At 38.2% G+C, this 22792-nt stretch overlaps 1 protein-coding gene across 1 annotated transcript in view; it reads right to left on the bottom strand.

Moving 5' to 3' along the window:
* Window positions 1-22792, bottom strand: part of klhl29 (kelch like family member 29) — a 202132-nt gene that overhangs the window by 20620 nt on the left and 158720 nt on the right. Inside the window, exons 8-10 of the mRNA XM_066704121.1 lie at window positions 20206-20465; window positions 12778-12976; window positions 789-971 (exon numbers count right to left, since the gene is read on the bottom strand). Coding sequence (XP_066560218.1) covers window positions 789-971; window positions 12778-12976; window positions 20206-20465 — 642 coding nt within the window. The remainder of the gene's footprint in view (window positions 1-788; window positions 972-12777; window positions 12977-20205; window positions 20466-22792) is intronic.

Raw genomic sequence — 22792 nt, 5'->3', positions numbered from 1 at the left:
TCAAGGGCTCTGCAGAGTCCATCACATTTTTTTATTTTTTTTATTTTTTAGCACTGATGAGAATTCTCCGGAGAAGAGAAATTATGTGATAAGCCCAAAAATGTCCTGCTGCTTTTTTTTTTTAATCCTCTGGAGAAACCAAACAAAGAAACACGTTGTTAATTGCAGACGTGTGCCTTTAATCCATTATTTAGACAAATTATAAAACGCTTCCTGAAGAGAATTTTAAAAGGTGATAATTTCAGAGAGGGAATTTACTAATTTTTGAAATGCTAAGAAACAATCTAAACAAAAGCAACAAATGAACTAAAAAATCAAAGGCAATGCCACCCACACGACAAAGCTTCAAAGCTTAAACTAGATTGCTTTATGTTTATTTATTTATTTTATTTATTCTCTCCCATTGTGCATCAGTCTTTATTGGTAACAAGCTGAAATAAAATAACTAACAAAAATAAGTAAATCACCTCACATAAGATAAACATACTGTGTGTTTTGCTACACAGAGCTGTGAAAGTAAATGCCAGCAGAAATAAAAAGGGCTTTCAAACAGAACTGAAATCCATGGGAACGACACTGAAAATAAACTGCGTGGTGATGTTCTCCCAAAAAGGCAAAACGGAAAAGAAAACCATTTCAAAAATAAAAGTGTTTACTTAGTGTTTTCTGAAAGGACAAAATCCTTTTCACAAAGTTGCACTATAAATAAAAGAGACAAACACAGAGACACCCAGCAGGCTGGCTATGGATTGGACACACGAGAAATAACATATTGAACCCTTGTATACCTGACAGATAGATATTGTCCCCCGCTGAAATGACACTGAAGAACTCTCGATCGTAGAAAGGCAGGCTGGCCAGGGGGTACCACTTGTTATTCTGGGGATTGAAGCAGGTGACGGCCGTCAGGGCCCGCTGATTCATCCCGATTACCTGACGACCCCCAACCAGCACAATCACCTCCGCCACACCTGCAGCACAGAGGGGGGGGGTGATGGTGATGGTGATGGTGTGAGAGAGAGCATGAGAGAGAGAGAGAGAGACGATCACCTGTAACTTCACAGATTACATTGAACAAGGTATCGAGTTTCAAGCTACAATTCACCCCATCACACCAGCTTCTTAAATATGTCTCTTTATATCTATATTTGACATTGTGATCAGATAAAGAATTAAGAAAAGCAGCATTTTGAGCTCATATTTGTCTTTAAATATATTACCCTTCAATATAAGATAGAATATTACTCTTTAACTTTGGAATAAGCAGTGCAAAAAAGAGAGCAAATAACTTACTAAATTACTTGTTTCATTTGTTTGAATTAATAATGGTATATAAAACCAAATGTGCAATTATCAAATCAGTAACATTGGTCAACTGTTCACTGGGTCTAATCAGCTGTAGAATCCAGAATCGAGAGTTTGCTAAGCATAGTAATTAGGCAACAATGTTAATCTCTAGCAAAGATGTAATACTTAAATTAAAACTTAATGTTCCAGTTTAAGGGTAACTTTAAAATCCCATCCTATCTCAAAACAGTCCAGTGACTATGGGGATGTATGGCCACAATACTTGACATGGAAATGTACTGCATCTATGCAGACATACCATGGTGCGACCTGATTCAGACAATACCAGGAGGCTGTTTTTTAGATACAGTACAAAAGTTATACTATTTGGGACTATACTTTAGCCTTTTCTGGGGCTCTCCTTCTCTTATTTTCTGCACAGATCCTGGGCTTTGTATTTACTCTTAATGGCATATATAGCCATCTTTTAATGTCTACAATCCCGCTGTGAAAACAACTAATTTAAAAGTAAAGCAAGGAAAAAAAGAATGAGAAAAGCTCATTAAATTTTACAGCAATGTAATAGCTAACCTCTTAGCCTGACTCCCTTGTTGGTTATAATAAGGAATTATTTCATTACTTAGATTATTTTGCCATTATTCAGAAAATACATGTTTTTATTACAGTGACACAAAGAGAAGCTGTCCAAGTTTTCCATTCTGGATATTTAAGGTCCAGACAGTAAAGATGTTTAATGAGGTGAAATAAAAAAATTTAAGCAGGTATTTCCTTACAACAGCTCTTGTCATACAAGCACTAAGCCAAGCCTTGGAACAGATTATTATTACTTTTAAAACAGTCAATTTTCAAGATGTTAAACTAGGTTGTGAACCAGAATGACCCAGGACATCACAAACATTAAGGCAGGCCAAGCGTTTTAGCCTGTCCCCTGTGTCTTGTGGTATTTGCACAAGATTGTATTGAATTGAAATCATTTCATTTTGTATCAAAAGCAGCTCAGCTCTAACCGCATGAATCCTTATTATAATGCACAGCAGAGTAGCCTTTTACAATTGTATTACTGACTCTGGGATTTCAGAGAAAAAAATGTTTTAGGAGGAAGAGAAACAATAACGGCAATTAATTCACTCAGAAGCCCTGCTGTTGGTGGAGGATTTGCAAGTATTCGAAATGATGATGTCCAATATATATATATATATATATATATATATATATATATATATATGTATCTTTAAAAAGAAGACAACAGCAAAAAAGCATGTATCAACTGAACTGAGAAAAAACAAAAAAGGAAACCATTAAAGTTGCCTAGGAATTGAGATAATGCCAATTTCTGTATGTCCATTGAGAAGGGACTCCTGCTGGAACCTGTCAAGGCTGAAATAGACAAAGAATATAACTTCTGATTAATGGAATTACAAAAACAGCATACCACTGAGAATTATATCTCCAACAGATAATGGAAAAATCCATAAATGCTGTATTTATGCAATTTTATATGCACACAATCACACCTTAATAACAAACAATTTGTGTAAATTAATGTGGTTTATATCTATTTTCACCCACAAAAACATGGTACCACTTCCACTTAATGCTTTTATCATCAGGACAAATGATGCTACATGTCAAAATATAATTAGTTAAAATTCCAAAATGCCGTTAGTGACATTTTCCACACCCAAGATGGCTTTTAAAACTATCAGAAGCACATTTAGCTCAGAATGTATTTGCATATGCATGTCTGTGAGCAGTCACATAGAAAATTCATACTTCTACTGAGCTTTGCCATACAAACTGGCTTGGTGCTCCAGAGGGGGGCATGCTTCTAGTGACAGCACAGAAAGGTCATTCAACTGTTAAACTATTACTAACTAAGATGGGAACTGTAGTTATTGCTAAATTATGACCTGACTACTGTGACAAATGCAGTAATTACCAATAACCACACATGTAAACATCCAGACATTTCTATAGTTTCTGACAAGGTCTGATGCACATTATCAGTATTTATGTATAATTAATTTTTGTATCATTATTATTTTTGAGTGTAACTACACCAGTAGAACCACAAACTGAGGTCTAATTCCTCACTTCTCTATAGGTATTTAAGGCACTACTTGTATGTTTTTCGTTAAGGTAAATATAATTGGTCATTAAGTCGTTTCCATTGTTTGCACAAGACTTTACTGTTGGATAAATCACACTTACTAGCTTTCACCCTGCTGGGCCACAGTCCTCAGTGCATTATCAGGCTTGTACCACACTATTCATCACTACATCTTTATGAGTGCAATCAGAAGCATTTTGAACGCTCCTCACGCGGCTGGTCTTAAGAGTCTGCTTCACCCAGAGCAGGTAGCGTGGGACAGTAAAGTCTGTGTTTTTAGGATTTATTACGGAAAAAACAGCAACTGTAGACTTGCTCAGAAACCTGCTCAGATCAGGGATTTTATATGCCAAACCATTCAGGACAGGCTGTCAATCATGGGCTTAGATGAAGGCAGGAAAATTCTCATTCAGTTTCAAAGCCAGCCTGCAAGCAGGAATGGAGAGCTGCTGGAAGCCGCACCTTTAACTACAGGTAGCCGGTGCCCGCTGTGTTGACAGTCATGTAGCATATCCTTACATCTCTCCTCTACGATTTGACACCATTGCAGCATAATTTCATTGCATCAACAGTCACTGTTCTCTAGAGCCATTACCCCCACTTATTCCCACGGCAGGACTGTACAAACATCACTGTATGACAAAGGCCCACCTCAGACATGGGTAACTGCCTCTCTTAGTTAAAAGCAGCATGTTGTGTTGACATAATACTAGCTAGAGTAGATCTCGAGTTCCTTTCAAACCCCCCCACCCGCCTCCTCCTTCCTCGGTCTCCATCCTCTGCCATAGTAAGCTAGCATGACGAGGATCAGGAAATCTGTCTCTTACTCCTATCAAAAGTTCAGCTCCCCTGCTGGGAATCAGACTCGTGCCGCTACACTGCAAAGGGTAAACACAATGAGACACAAGGCATTAGTGCTCTGAGGCACTGCGCCAGCTTAGCCCTGTCACTCTCCATCCCTGTGGCCTCACTGCGAAAACACGACCGAATCTCCCAGATAATTCGATTTGGCTGGCACTTGGCAGGCTAGCATTACCAGTGCTGAAGGGATGCCACTGTTTTCAAGTCTGATTTAAAATATATATATACACAGTACTGTGCAAAAGTTTTAGGCAGGTGTGAAAAACTGCTGTAAAGTAAGAATGCTTTCAAAAATAGACATGTTAATAGATTATATTTATCAATTAACTAAATGCAAACAGAAGAAAAATCTACATCAAATCAATATTCGGTGTGACCACCCTTTGCCTTCAAAACAGCATCAATTCTTCTAGGTACACTTGCACACAGTTTTTGAAGGAACTCAGCAGGTAGGTAGGTGCTTCTTCTTGAGCCACTCCTTTGTTGCCTTGGCTGTGTGTTTTGGGTCATTGTCATGCTGGAATACCCATCCACGACCCATTTTCAATGCCCTGGCTGAGGGAAGGAGGTTCTGACCCAAGATTTGACGATACATGGCCCCGTCCATCGTCCCTTTGGTGCGGTGCAGTTGTCCTGTCCCCTTAGCAGAAAAACACCCCCAAAGCATAATGTTTCCACCTCCATGTTTGACGGTGGGGATGGTGTTCTTGGGGTCATTCCTCCTCCTCCAAACACGGCGAGTTGAGTTGATGCCAAAGAGCTCGATTTTGGTCTCATCTGACCACAACACTTTCACCCAGTTCTCCTCTGAATCATTCAGATGTTCATTGGCAAACTTCAGACGGGCCTGTACATGTGCTTTCTTGAGCAGGGGGACCTTGCGGGCGCTGCAGGATTTCAGTCCTTCACGGCATAGTGTGTTACCAATTGTTTTCTTGGTGACTATGGTCCCAGCTGCCTTGAGATCATTAACAAGATCCTCCCGTGTAGTTCTGGGCTGATTCCTCACCATTCTCATGATCATTGAAACTCCACAAGGTGAGATTTTGCATGGAGCCCCAGAACGAGGGAGACTGACAGTTATTTGCGAACAATCGCACCAACTGTTGTCACCTTCTCACCAAGCTGCTTGGCGATGGTCTTGTAGCCCATTCCAGCCTTGTGTAGGTCTACAATCTTGTCCCTGACATCCTTGGACAGCTCTTTGGTCTTGGCCATGGTGGAGAGTTTGGAATCTGATTGATTGATTGCTTCTGTGGACAGGTGTCTTTTATACTGGTAACGAGCTGAGATTAGGAGCACTCCCTTTAAGAGAGTGCTCCTAATCTCAGCTCGTTACCTGTATAAAAGACACCTGGGAGCCAGAAATCTTGCCGATTGATAGGGGATCAAATACTTATTTTCCTCATTAACATGCAAATCAATTTATAACTTTTTTGAAATGCGTTTTTCTGTATTTTTTTGTTGTTATTCTGTCTCTCACTGTTAAAATACACCTACCATTAAAATTATAGACTGATCATTTCTTTGTCAGTGGGCAAACGTACAAAATCAGCAGGGGATCAAATACTTTTTTCCCTCACTGTATATACACTCACCTAAAGGATTATTAGGAACACCATACTAATACTGTGTTTGACCCCCTTTCGCCTTCATAACTGCCTTAATTCTACGTGGCATTGATTCAACAAGGTGCTGAAAGCATTCTTTAGAAATGTTGGCCCATATTGATAGGATAGCATCTTGCAGTTGATGGAGATTTGTGGGATGCACATCCAGGGCACGAAGCTCCCGTTCCACCACATCCCAAGGATGCTCTATTGGGTTGAGATCTGGTGACTGTGGGGGCCAGTTTAGTACAGTGAACTCATTGTCATGTTCAAGAAACCAATTTGAAATGATTCAACCTTTGTGACATGGTGCATTATCCTGCTGGACGTAGCCATCAGAGGATGGGTACATGGTGGTCATAAAGGGATGGACATGGTCAGAAACAATGCTCAGGTAGGCCGTGGCATTTAAACGATGCCCAATTGGCACTAAGGGGCCTAAAGTGTGCCAAGAAAACATCCCCCACACCATTACACCACCACCACCAGCCTGCACAGTGGTAACAAGGCATGATGGATCCATGTTCTCATTCTGTTTATGCCAAATTCTGACTCTACCATCTGAATGTCTCAACAGAAATCGAGACTCATCAGACCAGGCAACATTTTTCCAGTCTTCAACTGTCCAATTTTGGTGAGCTTGTGCAAATTGTAGCCTCTTTTTCCTATTTGTAGTGGAGATGAGTGGTACCCGGTGGGGTCTTCTGCTGTTGTAGCCCAACCGCCTCAAGGTTGTACGTGTTGTGGCTTCACAAATGCTTTGCTGCATACCTCGGTTGTAACGAGTGGTTATTTCAGTCAAAGTTGCTCTTCTATCAGCTTGAATCAGTCGGCCCATTCTCCTCTGACCTGTAGCATCAACAAGGCATTTTCGCCCACAGGACTGCCGCATACTGGATGTTTTTCCCTTTTCACACCATTCTTTGTAAACCCTAGAAATGGTTGTGCGTGAAAATCCCAGTAACTGAGCAGATTGTGAAATACTCAGACCAGCCCGTCTGGCACCAACAACCATGCCACGCTCAAAATTGCTTAAATCACCTTTCTTTCCCATTCAGACATTCAGTTTGGAGTTCAGGAGATTGTCTTGACCAGGACCACACCCCTAAATGCATTGAAGCAACTGCCATGTGATTGGTTGGTTAGATAATTGCATTAATGAGAAATTGAACAGGTGTTCCTAATAATCCTTTAGGTGAGTGTATATATATATAGGATTAAAACATGCAGTGTGCGGCCCCTGGGAGCTGACAGAAATAAGGCTGAAGCAGGTGTATTGCGGCTTCTGGAGTGCATGAAGCTGTCTTCATTCTATTACGTTTTAAATACACTACATATACATACATATATAAATACACAAATGTATAAATAAAGGCTCCTTCAAGACATCACAAGTTTAAAATGTAGCCTAACCATTTGCCTCTCCATGGGATCAAATGAAGTGACAAATGCAGCGCTGTATACGGAACTGAGAGAATAAGGCTAAAGCAAGTGAATAGCGGCTTCTGGAAGCGCGGAGCCCGTGGGCTAAAGCATGCCATTTATGCACCTGGAGGCTGCGAGATGTAAAGCTGAAGCAAGTGAATTCCAGCTTCTGGGCGGCCGGGAAAGCATAGGGTAAAGCAGCGTTTTATGCCTCTAGCTGGGATTTGCGGTAGTTATTCCACAGACTACAATGGGGGGCTATATCGTGAAGGCTCAATGCATATGCCTTTGTCTCCGGGAGCTACGGGGGCGGCCCCCACTCGCCTCGATTGCATCAAATTTTCTTCTACTTTTCTTCTAGGATAAGTGTGGTGGTAGTAGTGTTGGGGTAGTGGTGATGATGGGGTGATGGTGGGGTGGTGGTGGTGGTGGTGATGGGAATCAAGAATGAGAAAAGTATGTGGTAAATAGTATTCCCTTGACAAGTGTACAAAAACAAACTAACAGAAATGAAAAGGTATATGCATATTGAAACAGACAGCGTCTGACAGGGGTGCAGTGAACGCCTCTTCAGTCTGCCGCAGTGAGCCTCACACAGCATCCTGAGTTTAATGTGTGGAAGATGATAAGCAGAAGGGGGATTGGTACACTGGAACTCTAGTGCACAGGAATGTAACAATGCAGTATTATCAGTCCTTTACAGATTTTGGATTATTTTGCTTTACCTAAATGTAAATGTTTTTATGTAAAATACACACACATCCCCAGATGCAGTGTTCTGCTAAACAATTACTCATGCCGTCACTATCCACTACTGTGGATTACCATTGGATAAGATAATTACGTAAATTTGGGTTGCCTCTATCAGGGCATAGTTACCAAAGCAACAAATACAAATGTGAAATTACTTTTACTTACACTGGTGTTGTACTTTTATCTGGGGAAAAAAAACTTAAATGCCAGGTGAATAATTGACAATGAGCAAAATAAACATCATCCTCAGTTAGCTTGTATTTCTTTTGCTAGCACTTCTGGTAGGATATGAACACCATTTCATGGAACAAAGTGCACAGATAAAAGCCATTCACAAATGTGATATGAAGTCAATAAAACAAGACTATTCTTAGCATTTCTGTGAAGAGCTTTTTTGCAGACTGAATTTGGAGTCGATTTACCAAGTGTGGTTTGAATAAGTACTAAAATCTCAGAGCAGACTTGCTGTTTGAATTACACAATATTAACATACTTTCATATGCTATACCCTTCAAAATTATTCACAGTACAGAAATGTGACTATCAATACTCTATGCATCAATAACACATCTGTCAAAAAATAGTTAGAAAAGATACAATATTGATAGTCACACAATTCTTGACTATTTGTCAAATAAACTACTGAGTGTGCATTTTTACACTTGCATTTTTTTAACTCCAACATACTTATAATTCTATAAAATGTGTGCAAAGCTCATATTTCAAATACACTTGGTTTTCTGACATCCTGTTTGTCTTTCTGTCTGACAAGCAAATTACATGGCTGCTCTGAAACTCTTGTTAAACAAGCACATGTGCGTGATGTTTTCTTGTTGTGAAATGTTTATTATAAATAGCCTAAATATAAAAGTAAATTACAACCATATTTAGTATTCAAGACAATATGTAACCGGCACTCAAATTGGTAGTGATTTCAATTCCACATCAAGTCTCGCCATATGAAAATAAACGGTGAAGGGCTTTCTTTCACAAGACTGATGATAAGGGAAAAGTTACTGCTCAAAACCTTTCTAAAGATGCAGAAAATATAAAGTGTGTTATAAACACAGGAAAGGATTGTAATTAACCCAAAATATTTAATTCTGAAAAAAATAAAAAATAAATAAACCAGTAATTTAGCCCCATAACATTGCATGAAAATCCTCTTAGGTTATGTAGTTGTTCAAAACCACTTTCCTATGTTCTATTATTTAGAACTGAAATAAAGCAATAACACTGCTGCTAATGCATCTAAAAAAATTGTGACACTCCCAGAAATTCGTATGTAACATTGCATTTCAGTCAACAGATTAACATATAATGTGAGAGAAAGAAAATTCAAAGAGAAAAGATCAATGAATTAGGATCTTTACAGCCATTTAAGATTATTGCTATTGTCATCTTTCCATTTAAAAAAAATGTACAGCATGAGACACTATAATAATTCCACAAAGAGTACTGTATAAGCATGGCGGCATCTTCACGAATCTGGTCAGCAAGAAAAGGGAACAAAACAGCAATGTTTTATCAGGACAATACAAATATAAGTACTGTATATGTATATACATATATATGTATATTATGACATGGGGCCGGATTAAATCAAAACTTTGACCCACCCGCTAATAGAATAATAGAAAACTACAGAACTGTACTCAGATGCGGCTTCATTTTTAGTAAGATGACACTTTCTTCTAATCATAAATATAACTGCTATAATTTACAGATTTTTATTAGTAGGTGGGTCAAAGTTTTGATTTAATCTGGCCCAGGCCCCAACCTTCCACTTTTCACGTCTAGAACTACACAACTGGCAAAACTGCAACCCCCAGCAGCCCAGTCTATCCCTTTGGCACTGTAACTGTCAAAATTAGCAGCAGCCCAGCTCACTGACGGCTCATCCTATTGTGTTCCCCAGCCCTGACTCATCACACTGCCCCGCATTGTGTTACAGTATAAACACACACACACACACACACAAAACATGACAAAGAGGACGCCCTGTCATGTCATAACTGAGAAGCAAGCAGCATGCAAGAATAAATATTTCAAGCCTTTAAAAATATGTCACACAGATTTACATAGCTGCAGGTGCTAGGTATTATTTTCAAGCACTGTATCCTTTGTTAACACCTTTTGCTATCTAGCAGACTGTTTTGTGTCAGTGACTGCATACTGCTAACTGTCAAAACCGTTTGGATAACTTAACACACATTTTACTTTTCCACACAGAGGGGATATTTAATATTTTTTAACAGCAAGTTTATTTTTAAAGAGAGAGTGAATAAAGAGACAAATATTAACTAAACACCCATGGCAGTGTAAAATGAAGTTTATTTTACGGAAAGTAGGAATCAGATAAGAACCAAGTAGTAAGAAAAGTAGTATTCTCCATTATATTTGATTAACTTAAGATAATAATGATCACACCCGACTGTAAGATTTCAGCTTTAAAAAGATTCATATTTAGAAGTTATAGATTCAGTGTTGCAGTTATCATGGCAACACTAGAAGACACTTGTTTTAACTTTTGAACTCCAAGAAGAAACTGTATATGATGTGAAAGACAGGCAAGACATGGAAGCGTGTCATGCGGTCATTACAGTTAGTCATGGAGGTGGTTTGTCAGAACACCTTCAGGTGATATAAAACTAGCAGAAGGTACCTGTTTTAATCAGTTCCCAGTTCAGTTTAGGGAGGTAGCTTGTGGTCATGATTGTCACCTTAAACAACTAAAGTAAAGCTACATCACTCACATTAGAAAGCACATACGATTTTGAAACCCATTTAACTATTATATAAATAAGTCATACTACTGCTACTAATACATGTATAACATTCTGTTCCAAGGGTTTCTATAGAGAAGGCTATATCTACATGGATTTGTTGGGGGGGGTTATGCAGAAATTAATTTTTAAAGATGTTCTGTAGGCTTAAGAATGGTAGCCTTTACTGTATATTCAAGCTCTTCTTTCAGCTTGTAACAAGTGCAGCTGCTGCCATTCTCATTGCTTCACAAGCCTCACTTGATCCACAGAACATAATTAAAATCTGGGACTGAAACACATATTAAATATTCAATTTCAATGGAGAGCAATCGTCCATTGCCACGAACAACATAATAAAAAGATCAAATTTAACACAGACGACAATGTGCATTTATTTCCTGAAACAATTATATATGTTGTGAATGTGAATATGTTGTGGACTGACATGCGCTGTTGACATTCTGTAGGTTCTAGCAAGACTTCAAATTGCAACTCTCACCCTACTTGACCAAACATTGTGGTTTCATTTAATGTGAATAAAGTCTTATGGAAAACAGAGGCTCCTGCTGCAGTCAGGGATGTCTCATACACAGAAAAACCTCCGGGTCCTACATTACATGCCTTGAACTTGCCTCAGGGGTTCCCGAGATTGAGTGCGCTCAGCGTGAGCTGCTTTTACACTGACATTCTTCACTTTGGTTTCCACCTGAGAGACTGATCCACACAGCTGCCTCCCCCACTCAGGTACACACTCTCCTTTCTTTCCTGATTACCAGATATAGACCTCTGTGTTCATCACTTGCAGTCTACGAAAAGGCTTTCTAATACATAAACACACAATCTCTTAATGACTGCATTGTTCTTTTGTCCATGTCGATTGAGGTTTGATAGTGTAAGTTTCTTATTTTTAATATTAACATGTCATTTAATAAGAAAATGTAGAGTACACACTTTCTAGATTAAATGGATATTTACTGACATCCTTCTGATTTTTAAGAAAAAGACTCAATGCTATAAACATACCTTTTTTGAACAGCTTTCAAATTCACCATACATTTTACAGAAAACTCACCATGCATTCAAGATGAAAAAGAACACAAAAGCCTGACAACAAGCTAGATGGTCTACCAGTTAAGGTTCATGTACTCAGAAAAACAGCACCTCAAAGCAGTTATTTGATTTTTGTTGGTATAAAATATATTTTCAAAATCTTCAGCAAAACAAACAAAATTAAGCCAACCAAAACTCTGACTGCTTTCCAATAAAAAGCCTACAGATCCTGTTCATTGTTACTAATTAACCCTTGATATCCTGTCATCGTATAGTTCTGAAAACTCCTTGAATAAGCAGCGATTTGTGAAAATATTACATTGTTCCCTTAAAACTGCAAGAAGGCATTAATTAGGTTGGAATTAAATTATAAATTAAACAGGCAAATACCATTGTGCTAAAATCTAAATGTTTAAATAACTATATGTTAAAAAAATACATAATTTCATCAAGATGGTTTCTTAATTCTACAGAGCACAGGTTTCGTGTTAAGCATACAATATGCGTTTTATGGTTGACAGTTAAAAACAATTTTATTGAGGAAAGGCCTCAGACTTGGCTAACAGGCAGGAAAATCTGAATAGCAGAAAGCTGTTTGCCCTTGACTATAGAACAGCTATTTTCAGTGAGAGTGCATCTGAAAATGTATCTATAGGCATTAATTAAAAAATAACGCAACAAAGGGAAATTAGATAACAGTGGGAAGTTTTCCTTAAAACAAAAGAAAAAGGATTTAAAAAACAACATTCTAGTTCATCAAAGGTTGCGAGGCTCTTTATTCCAATGTAGCTATTCACTCAAACTTACATTTCCTGGTGAAGCTCTCATCACAGTCCTCAAGTTCCCAAGGCCCTGATTGAATGATCAGACATTGTGAACAGAGCCTGCCTACCTGCTGATAGCCTTGGTCGAGTCCTTGGCGTCTGCATCTCCTGCCGTGCATGGGGCAACATGTGATAGCGCTTTGCTTCGTTGACCAAGTCCCTGCAGGCTTCTGAGGACTTTATCAGCTCTTCGTTGTCCACAATGTTCAGCAGGTAACTGGGGTGGATGAAGGGTAGCCTCACCACGGCCAGCAACTCCGAGACGTGCTGGGAATGGACAAAGACACAGACAAGGGAAGAGACGCAGAGACGTTTACTTCCACACAAGCTTTGACCATTCTTGTCGGGAGATGAGTGTTTCTTTCAATTGCTCTGCCCCACAGAGGATGGCAAGGACAAGGTTGACCACCTCAGAAGAGCAGATATGCCATTTAAAAATGTCAGCCTGCTCCAGGGAGATTACTTGAATTTTCCTGTACTATTTTGTTTTGCCACAAATCTCATATTCGCCTGAGGGAAATGAAATAATGTTTTTAAAAAAAATGTCACAGAAATGAAGAGCACACTGTCTTCCTAGTGAGTAAAACACACACACACACACACGCACACACACATATATATATATATATATATATATATATATATATATATATATATATATATATATATATAGAGAGAGAGAGAGAGAGAGAGAGATTGGCACAGCATGCCACTGTGTAGTGTTAGACTGTGTGGGGTTACAGGAGATCGCAAAGGAAATCACAATCAGTCTCTGCAGCTCAGCATTTTTATCATTACTGATGAACTACTGATTTTCAGTTGTTTTATAAATAAGTATTTATAAAGTATTACCTGGATAATGGTGTTTACCAATAAATACATAATAATAAAATAATAATCACCCATTTGTTTATGTTGCTAATCACAAACAAACTTCAAAAAGATGGTAACTTAAAATGTTCAGAAGCCAACAAGCAGTATATTGTCTGATTTGGACAGCATTTGAACACATTTTTTTGAAGGAACGCTGTTTTGGAAATACTCTCACAGGACTATTGGGAGAAGGTTGTCATGGTGAACAATTCCATCACTGGGGTACTGCTGGCTCTGTTAAATTCTCCATGGAGCCTTCATCCATGTAAACAGTTACTGGTAAACATGACACAACATGATGTGATGGGAATATCTTTCTATATATCTATATAATACTTTATATAAATACTGTGTATATATGTATATATATATATATATATATATATATATATATATGTATATATATATATATATATATATGTATATATATATATATATATATATTTTTTTTTAAAAGGTCCAGCTCTGTTCCTTGTTGTTCATGTCATGCATATTCAGAACAAACTTAACATACAGTGCATCCGGAAGGTATTCACTGCGCTTCACTTTTTCCACATTTTGTTATGTTACAGCCTTATTCCAAAATTGATTAAATTCATTATTTTCTTAAAAATTCTAAAAACAACGTGAAAGAAATTTGTTTGAAATCTTTGCAAATTTATTAAAAATAAAAAGCAAACAAATCACATGTACATAAGTATTCACAGCCTTTGCCATGACACTCATAATTGCACTCAGGTGCATCCTGTTTCCACTGATCATCCTTGAGATGTTTCTACAACTTGATTGGAGTCCACCTGTATTCACAGCCTTTGCTCAATAATTTGTTGAAGCACCTTTGGCACCAATTACAGCCTCAAGTCTTTTTGAGTATGATGCTACAAGCTTGGCACACCTATCTTTGGGCAGTTTCTCCCATTCTTCTTTGCAGGACCTCTCAAGCTCCATCAGGTTGTATGGGGAGCGTCGATGCACAGCCATTTTCAGATCTCTCCAGAGATGTTCAATAGGGTTCAAGTCTGGGCTCTGGCTGGGCCACTCAAGGACATTCACAGAGTTGTCCTGTAGCCACTCCTTTGTTATCTTGGCTGTGTGCTTAGGGTCGTTGTCCTGTTGGAAGATGAACCTTCGCCCCAGTCTGAGGTCCAGAGCGCTCTGGAGCAGGTTTTCATCAAGGATATCTCTGTACATTGCTGCATTCATCTTTCCCACGATCCTGACTAGTCTCCCAGTTCCTGCCGCTGAAAAACATCCCCACAGCATGATGCTGCCACCACCATGTTTCACTGTAGGGATGGTATTGGCCAGGTGATGAGCGGTGCCTGGTTTCCTCCAGATATGACGCTTGCCATTCAGGCCAAAGAGTTCAATCTTTGTTTCTCATGGTCTGAGAGTCCTTCAGGTGCCTTTTGGCAAACTCCAGGCTGGCTGTCATGTGCCTTTTACTGAGGAATGGCTTCCGTCTGGCCACTCTACCATACAGGCCTGATTGGTGGAGTGCTGCAGAGATGGTTGTTCTTCTGGAAGGTTCTCCTATCTCCACAGAGACACGCTGGAGCTCTGTCAGAGTGGCCATCAGGTTCTTGGTCACCTCCCTCGATCTCTCAGTTTGGTCAGGCGGCCAGCTCTAGGAAGAATCCTGGTGGTTCCAAACTTCTTCCATTTACGGATGATGGAGGCCACTGTGCTCATTGGGACCTTCAATGCTGCAGACATTTTTCTGTACCCTTCCCCAGATCTGTGCCTTGATATAATCCTGTTTCGGAGGTCTACAGACAATTCCTTGGACTTCATGGCTTGGTTTGTGCTCTGACATGCACTGTTAACTGTGGGACCTTATATAGACAGGTGTGTGCCTTTCCAAATCATGTCCAATCAACTGAATTTACCACAGGTGGACTCCAATCAAGTTGTAGAAACATCTCAAGGATGATCAGTGGAAACAGGATGCACCGGAGCTCAATTTTTAGTGTCATGGCAAAGGCTGTGAATACTTATGTACTTATGTACAACTTTTTTATATTTTAATACATTTGCAAAGATTTCAAACAAACTTCTTTCACGTTGTCATTATGGGGTATTGCTTGTAGAATTTTGAGGAAAATAATGAATTTAATCAATTTTGGAATAAGGCTGTAACATAACAAAATGTGGAAAAAGTGAACGCTGTGAATACTTTCCGGATGCACTATATATAAGGACTTTTGTTTGTAAAGCTGAGAGGACTTGTTAGTTCATCCTTTTAGTAAAGCATTTATATGTGAACCTAAGGGTTTTTCATTGTAGTGATGTCATATACATTTTTATAGGAAAAAACACATCAGAAATAATAGCTAAACCAACTTAATATGACATTACCATGGCTAGAGGCTGCTGGTTGTGTTTTGACACAAGAAGCTTTAAGCCCACACATAATGTCAAGCCACTTTCCTTAAAGGATTGAAAATTCTCAATCGGAAATACACATGAACTGATGGCCTTCAAATGTAAAGTTTCAGTGATTCCACTCCTCAAAAAACCCACACTCCATCTCAATTCAGTGAGCAAGGTCAGGACAGCAGAGTATCTGTCCACCTTCCGGCGATTTCTCAAGACACATCTGTTCAGACTGTACCTGTAATATAGCAGCTTATTTCCAGAGCTGTTCAGCACTTCTGTAATTTTGCACTTTACTTTTGCATAACTATGCTTCAACATGCTCCTGCTTATTCATACATTGTTGGATCTCATGTTGTTTACTGTGATTTCTCCTATGCCCCCTCCCTTTAGCTCATACCCAGGACTTCACTGCATCATGTTCACACTTGTTACCTTTTTGAACTCGGATGTATGCTGTAGGACACTTTTGAATGTTTCCAAATATTCAGCTTCAACCACATCGCTGGAGAGTTTGTTCCAGATTGTGACGACTCTCTGTGTGAAGAAGTGTCTCCTATTTTCCATCTTGAATGCCTGTAAGGCCAATTTCCATTTGTGTCCCTGGGTCCGTGTGTCCCTGCAGCTTTGTATTTTATATTAACTGTACTTTTGCACTTTTTTAAATTGTATTTTAACTTTAACTTTTAACTTGTACTTTTCTGTATTAATGGTTAATTTGAATTTTGTATTGAATTGTATTACTGAACTTTTGTTATGCTTGTGTAAACTAAGTCGCCCTGTATAAGGGCGTATGCCAAGAAATAAATATTATTATTATTATTATTATTATTATTATTATTAATAATACTAATAATAATAATAATACTACTAATAATAATAATAATAATAATAATAATAACTTCTGACAGCACTTTAAGTCCTGCAGGGCTGTTAGGACATAGTTCAGGAATGATGATGATGATTTTTTCTACCCCCCCACCCCACCCCATAGAAGCAACATTCAATCCTTCTATTTTTACACGTAGTCATCGTAGAGATGAAAATGTTAAAATTCCTATCTATGTGCGGACAATGGATTATGCATTATGTACCTCAATATCAACATAGAAATGAATTTGTGCATATAATCATTTATAACATGTCCTGACTGGTTGCAAAGAGCTTGACAGGATTAATCACACAAGAATGAGCATCTCATCTGCAATTCCGTCATTGTAAACCCTGTCTTCAGTATGAAAGACCTTACAATAATCAATTTCAATGTAGTTATTATTTTTTAAGCCAGGAATCTTGACTGAACTACTAAATTTGTTTCATTTTTTTTTTTTTCTGACGATCTCCAATAATACTCCCCAACATAAGCAAAGGTTTCACAAGGCTTATGATTATTCCTAATAATTGTAATCATAAGGGGAAAACTACATTTCACTAAATGTTATGATTGACCATCAAGGAGCAGAGCTTATTGTTTTGGCATGAACATACATTTGTTGTTGTTCTGAACATGGAACAAAGGCACAAATGGCGATGCATCTCTCATGTGATCTTGAGTGAAAAGACAACACATACAATTAATTTGTTCGTCTGTATACAGCAAGTAATGTGTTTGGAAATACATGGACTCCTATTGTGGCAGATATTTACTACTGTGTTCCCTGGTCAGGAAGGAAGCAGTTGTGGGGAGTAGGAGGCACCTGCAGACTTGGAGTTCTTCATTAAAACCAAAATACAAAACATTACTGGATTATTATTGCTGTTACCAAATTACAGATGTGGGTAATAGCAAAATGATGACTACTACTACTACACGCATATTACTAGTTATTGTATTTGTTCTTATTGTTGTTTTATATGTACACAAAGGACAAAACACAGAAGTATGCAACCCTCATACAAAAAAAAAAATGTGCATGACAGAAGGATTTTGACAAAGCAGCAGCAGCAGCAGCAGAAGCAGAGGAAGCAGAAGACTTTAAGGTAACAGAAAGGGATAGACTGTCACACGAGGAGCAATGAATAAATCTGGTTTGAGTGCCCTGGGATGTATACATGTTCAAACCAAGGCTGAGAACAAGTCTATTAAGTGGTGCAACTTCCACTGTGTCAGCTGAGATCACAAACTCAAATACCAGAGCAGTGCTTTTCTCATGACATATCATTCACTCTTACTGCACAGTGCAACACTGTCTTTGGGGTAGTATCTATCTATCTACCTATCTATCTACATATTTATTTTAATACACAAGGAAATGCAATTCAAACTGCAGGACTTCAATAACCTATACGAGTGTGGTGTGGCAGTATTAAACATACTTGCCACGTGCACATGTGCACATAATTAAGCAGAGGATGAATCCTGACTGAAAAAGCAAGCATTGTCAAGTTTTCTGAATCTTCCCATTTTACATATCACTACAGAATACAGACATTTGTGTAAAAGATTGAATGTTTTCTTCAGTTAAAACATCAGCAGAGAGCTGTAAAGAGTGACAGTTCTGCAGAAATGGCAGACATACTTATAATTTGTTAAAGTACCTATGAACTCTGCTAGTCTGTATTCTCTTAGAAGATCAATATCAAACAAACCAAAGTCCGCTGATGGTGGTCATCTCAAACTGAGAAGCTGCTGAGAAAGAGCTTGAAAACAGAGCAGGACACCCCTAACCCAGAGAGACATAAAAAGGATCAGGTCCTTGAGTTCTACATCAATGCTGTGCTGTATTAGTGATTTCATTTCCTGAAACACAAGGGAAGCCAACAAGAATACCAGAGCTCATTTTTGCAGAGTTCAGATTGATTTCCTTTCAGCGTCTTTCTCAATGGAGTCCACACTGGACCAAATAAGCAGAAGGTCACCACATCAATCTCCATTGCTTTCCTTTTTCTCCTTGTCTGAGCTCATTCCACAAAGAGGTTTCCCATGCCTTTTTAACATGGAGGGCAATTGGGAGAAATCAACTCAGAAGTACCTCTATGTGCTCTATCTATTTATTTATTTCAAAAACCTGAAAGTAGTTGCCAAGGTCATTTGTGTCTGTTTAAGGTTCATAGATGTATTTTTTCTTTAACTGATCAACTCCTATGCTGCTGGTGATAAAGATAATCAGCAAATGCATATTAATATGTTAGAAATGACACGAAATATGTCACATTACTCTGTAGCTGCTGAAACCAAACACTACATTTTCAAACTAAAACAAATTAGTCCCTACTGTGGTAATTAATGTGTCCTTTTTCTGGAAGATTTTTTCTTCGTTACTCAATTGGATTGCCTTTTATTTCTGCCCATGCTGCAAAATCAGTTAATAGAAATAGTTTTATCAGTCAATCAAACTTTTCCCTGAGATATGCTTTGTCATTTTTTCCCCGTAAGAAATATGCTGTTTATGCAGAATTATACTTTTTAATCTGTCTCAAATTAATTTGCTTTACATGGTTACAACTGATAATTCTTTGTGTTTATATTAGACACAACTTCAATATTTTCCTTTGTTAAACGCTTTCAGCACAGTCTCAGCTCATATTCAAAAGTTTGAGTTGAATCATTCCACACAGTTTTCTCAGAAAATACCAATTATTAAGAAAATGTTTGTACAAAACACATGTAGTGCTGAATTATTGCACAAAATGCAACCATCAGAAACCATTTTCAAACTGAGCTTTTTCTGATTTAGTTACTTTCTCATGTATCATGTTTCGTTTACACCAGCATTTCCCTTCTTTCCACAAAAAGCTCAGAACTTGGCATTTATTCATTTTCAGAGTTTTGTTGTCACTTACAAATCTACCGTATGCGTCTAACAGGAATAAATGTTTCTCTAGATGAAACATGCGACTTGTTGCTGGCACATCACCTGTGGGGCCCAAGCCTGCCAATGGCTGATTAAGTGTTAAGAAAGTAAAAACCCTGGCCAGCAGATCAATACTTTTTTTTCTCTTCTGAAGCATCTTTTATGCCAGCGTGACCAGGATTTGAAATAGCAACCTCCTGACTGCATGACTTACCCAGACACATCGCATCAAAATTTTAGCAGGCAAATCACTCTGGAACTCGATCAATATTTAAAAAACATCTGTCATACCAGTGCAATTGGCATTCCAACCAAGCTGCAGGTCACATGACTCCCGCTGGTACACAGTGTGGCAGGGATTTAACGGAGACAAAAACCCCAGAGCCGTAGCCCAAGCCACAAACCTCACCCAAACTCATCCAAACACACTGTGCAGATAAAATCTTCTCTTACCTGCACTCTGTTGCCTGGATCTTTCTTTATCCACTTTATCACAGTTTCGTAAACCAGCTCCTCTGCTTTGGTGTTCAGGCTGTCGTTGGACAGGTAGCTGACAAAGTCCTCTTTGGAGATGTTGAGGATCTCCTCCTGGCCGGCCACCTCAGGGAAGTTCTGCAGGGCAAAAGCCTTGGCCATGTTGTGGAGCTCAGTGCACTGCATGGCTTCGGCCATGGCCAAGACTCCCAGACAGTTACTGGCAGTCAACTGCTTTTCTAAAGGAAGAAGTAAGGCGACAGGAATCAATATGATCAAATATATAAAACAAGACATATATAAAACATTGGAGGATGCACTTGCTTCAACCAGAGAAATAGAGAGAGAGAGAGAGAGAGGTGATATGTCTGATGTCTCCAGAGTTGAATTTCCAATGTACAAGAGGTGTAATAACTCAAACAGCATATACTGAAAGTAGTGGTAGAGAAAGAAGACACAAAGGCATATGGAATCTGCAGAGAATGAGTTGGAAAAAATAAAAATAAACCTGGATTAGTTCACAGGTAAAAAGTTTTCTAGGCCAAGCACAGCTTTAAAGGCTAGGCGAGTCTTATCTTTTAAAATTCTTTCTCAGTTTTAGAAAGGCTCTCCAGATGCTCAGTTATATACCAGTTTAAGTCCACTGCCATCTGTTCCATTTAATGCATCATTTGTTGTTCTTGCTTCCCGAGCTCAAAGAGGTGTATATTCACAATGCAATACTAGGCAAAGCATGACAAGAGCATGGTCATACTTAATTTAATTCTGTACCTAAAAGACAGGCAGTGGTTTTATACACCTACAGATAGCTGGCCAAGGAGGATAATTTAACTTCTGAAACTACTGTTGGAATTTAATAACTATCAAAATGAGTGCATATTTTCCATTCATGTTGAAGTCATTTGTGCAATGTTGAGTGCGTACATATTGCAACTAAAGGAATTTGCCCTGTACTGCCTAGATCTCAGAGAAGTCATGCATATAAAGCTAAAGAAGTTGCCTAATGTTAACACTTATTTTGTTTAGCATGGGTTGGTTTGGCAACTGTGGTCTGCAGTGAACAGAATGTCAGAAGTATAAAACAGCTATAAAAACTGCCACAGCTTATAAACACTGAAACATCCTTGTGATGTGTTAAGAAGTAAAAGAAAACAAAAAAGAACAGCAGCATTTATTTCTGGGTCTATTCAGGTTTCATCAGCATACTGTCAATCATGTTCTGAGGTAAACATAAAATCCCATCCCTGACCCATTGCCTTCTTTTAGTTTCATGAATCAATGACAAATATGTGCCAGGTACAGTTATTGTTTTCCAAAGATTATATATATATATATATATATATATATATATATATATATATATATATAATAGCCTTATTTTTGTGGTTGTCTCAAGATTAGAAAAGTGTTAATTTGGAAGCAAAACCCCCTTTGACTATGATTTGGACTACAGCAAAGGCATCAGTTAAATATAGATGGCTTTTAGAGGAATGTTACTGAAGTTGTGCTTCCCAGAAAACTTTCCAGAAATCCAAGTTAACAAATGGATTGTAACCCCAATACAATGTAATCACTGGCAGTGCATATTTAGTAGTAAAGCACAAAGCAAGATCTGCACCATGGCTGTACATAAAGCACCATACAGTTTCCTTTGTAATAGATCTTGACATTAAAGTAGAGTAAATGGTGATATTTCTGTCTACACACTGTTCACATTTTAGCATACTTAAAACACAGCAGAAACAGTAGTTTACTATTAGCTTTTATCCTATTATCTGTACAGGAGTAAGTATAAAAAGGATGCTATTTTGTATGAATAGTAGCAAATATACAGTGTAATGATCATATCACTGTATACACCTCTATAGTTTACATTCATAAATACATACTGTACAATGTGAAGCGTATGTGGTAACTTTATTATACAAGTAAACTGCGTGGAGGTATAAAGACAGCCAAAATGCATATCTTACCAGCTGACAGAAAGGAAAAAAAATGTTGATAACTTTGTATTATTAAAATTTCAAATTAAAATTCCTATTTAAAACATTACTGTTTGCCCTTGGGAGGAAGAAAATAAAAAATAAAACCACTGCACACAAACCACAATCACTCTACTCATCTCTTCACCAAGAAACAAAACACAAAATAAGCTTGAAAGGATACAGCTCAAGTATTACTTGAACCTGTTTATTTTAACTTCAGCTTTACTGAAATGACTAAGAGGCTCCTAAGCCATGATTTTTGATGATAGCCATTCTTATCATTCCTCACGGAACTTCCAGCACTTGCATTCTATTGTGTTTGCAAGGAAAACAGCTGCCGGGATTAGAATGTGTAAGTAATTAATGTTACAACCATGCAGCATAATCCTGGCGATAACTCACAGCAATGCAAGGAGGCATGATTAAACGGAAAACAGATTCATTTTAAAACATAATAATAATAAATATTTGACATTGACAGAGCATTCTTTTAAGCTTATTAGACACTCATTCGCATAAATGTAACATGAATGTGTCTAAAAATCTTTAATTCGTCAGTTGCTATTCCTGGTAGAACATAT

Source organism: Amia ocellicauda, chromosome 1 (genome assembly GCF_036373705.1).
Source record: "Amia ocellicauda isolate fAmiCal2 chromosome 1, fAmiCal2.hap1, whole genome shotgun sequence".
In the NCBI taxonomy this organism is placed as follows: Eukaryota; Metazoa; Chordata; class Actinopteri; order Amiiformes; family Amiidae; genus Amia; species Amia ocellicauda.
The sequence above is the reverse complement of the archived record's forward strand: the minus strand, read 5'-3'. Positions and strand labels throughout refer to the sequence as shown.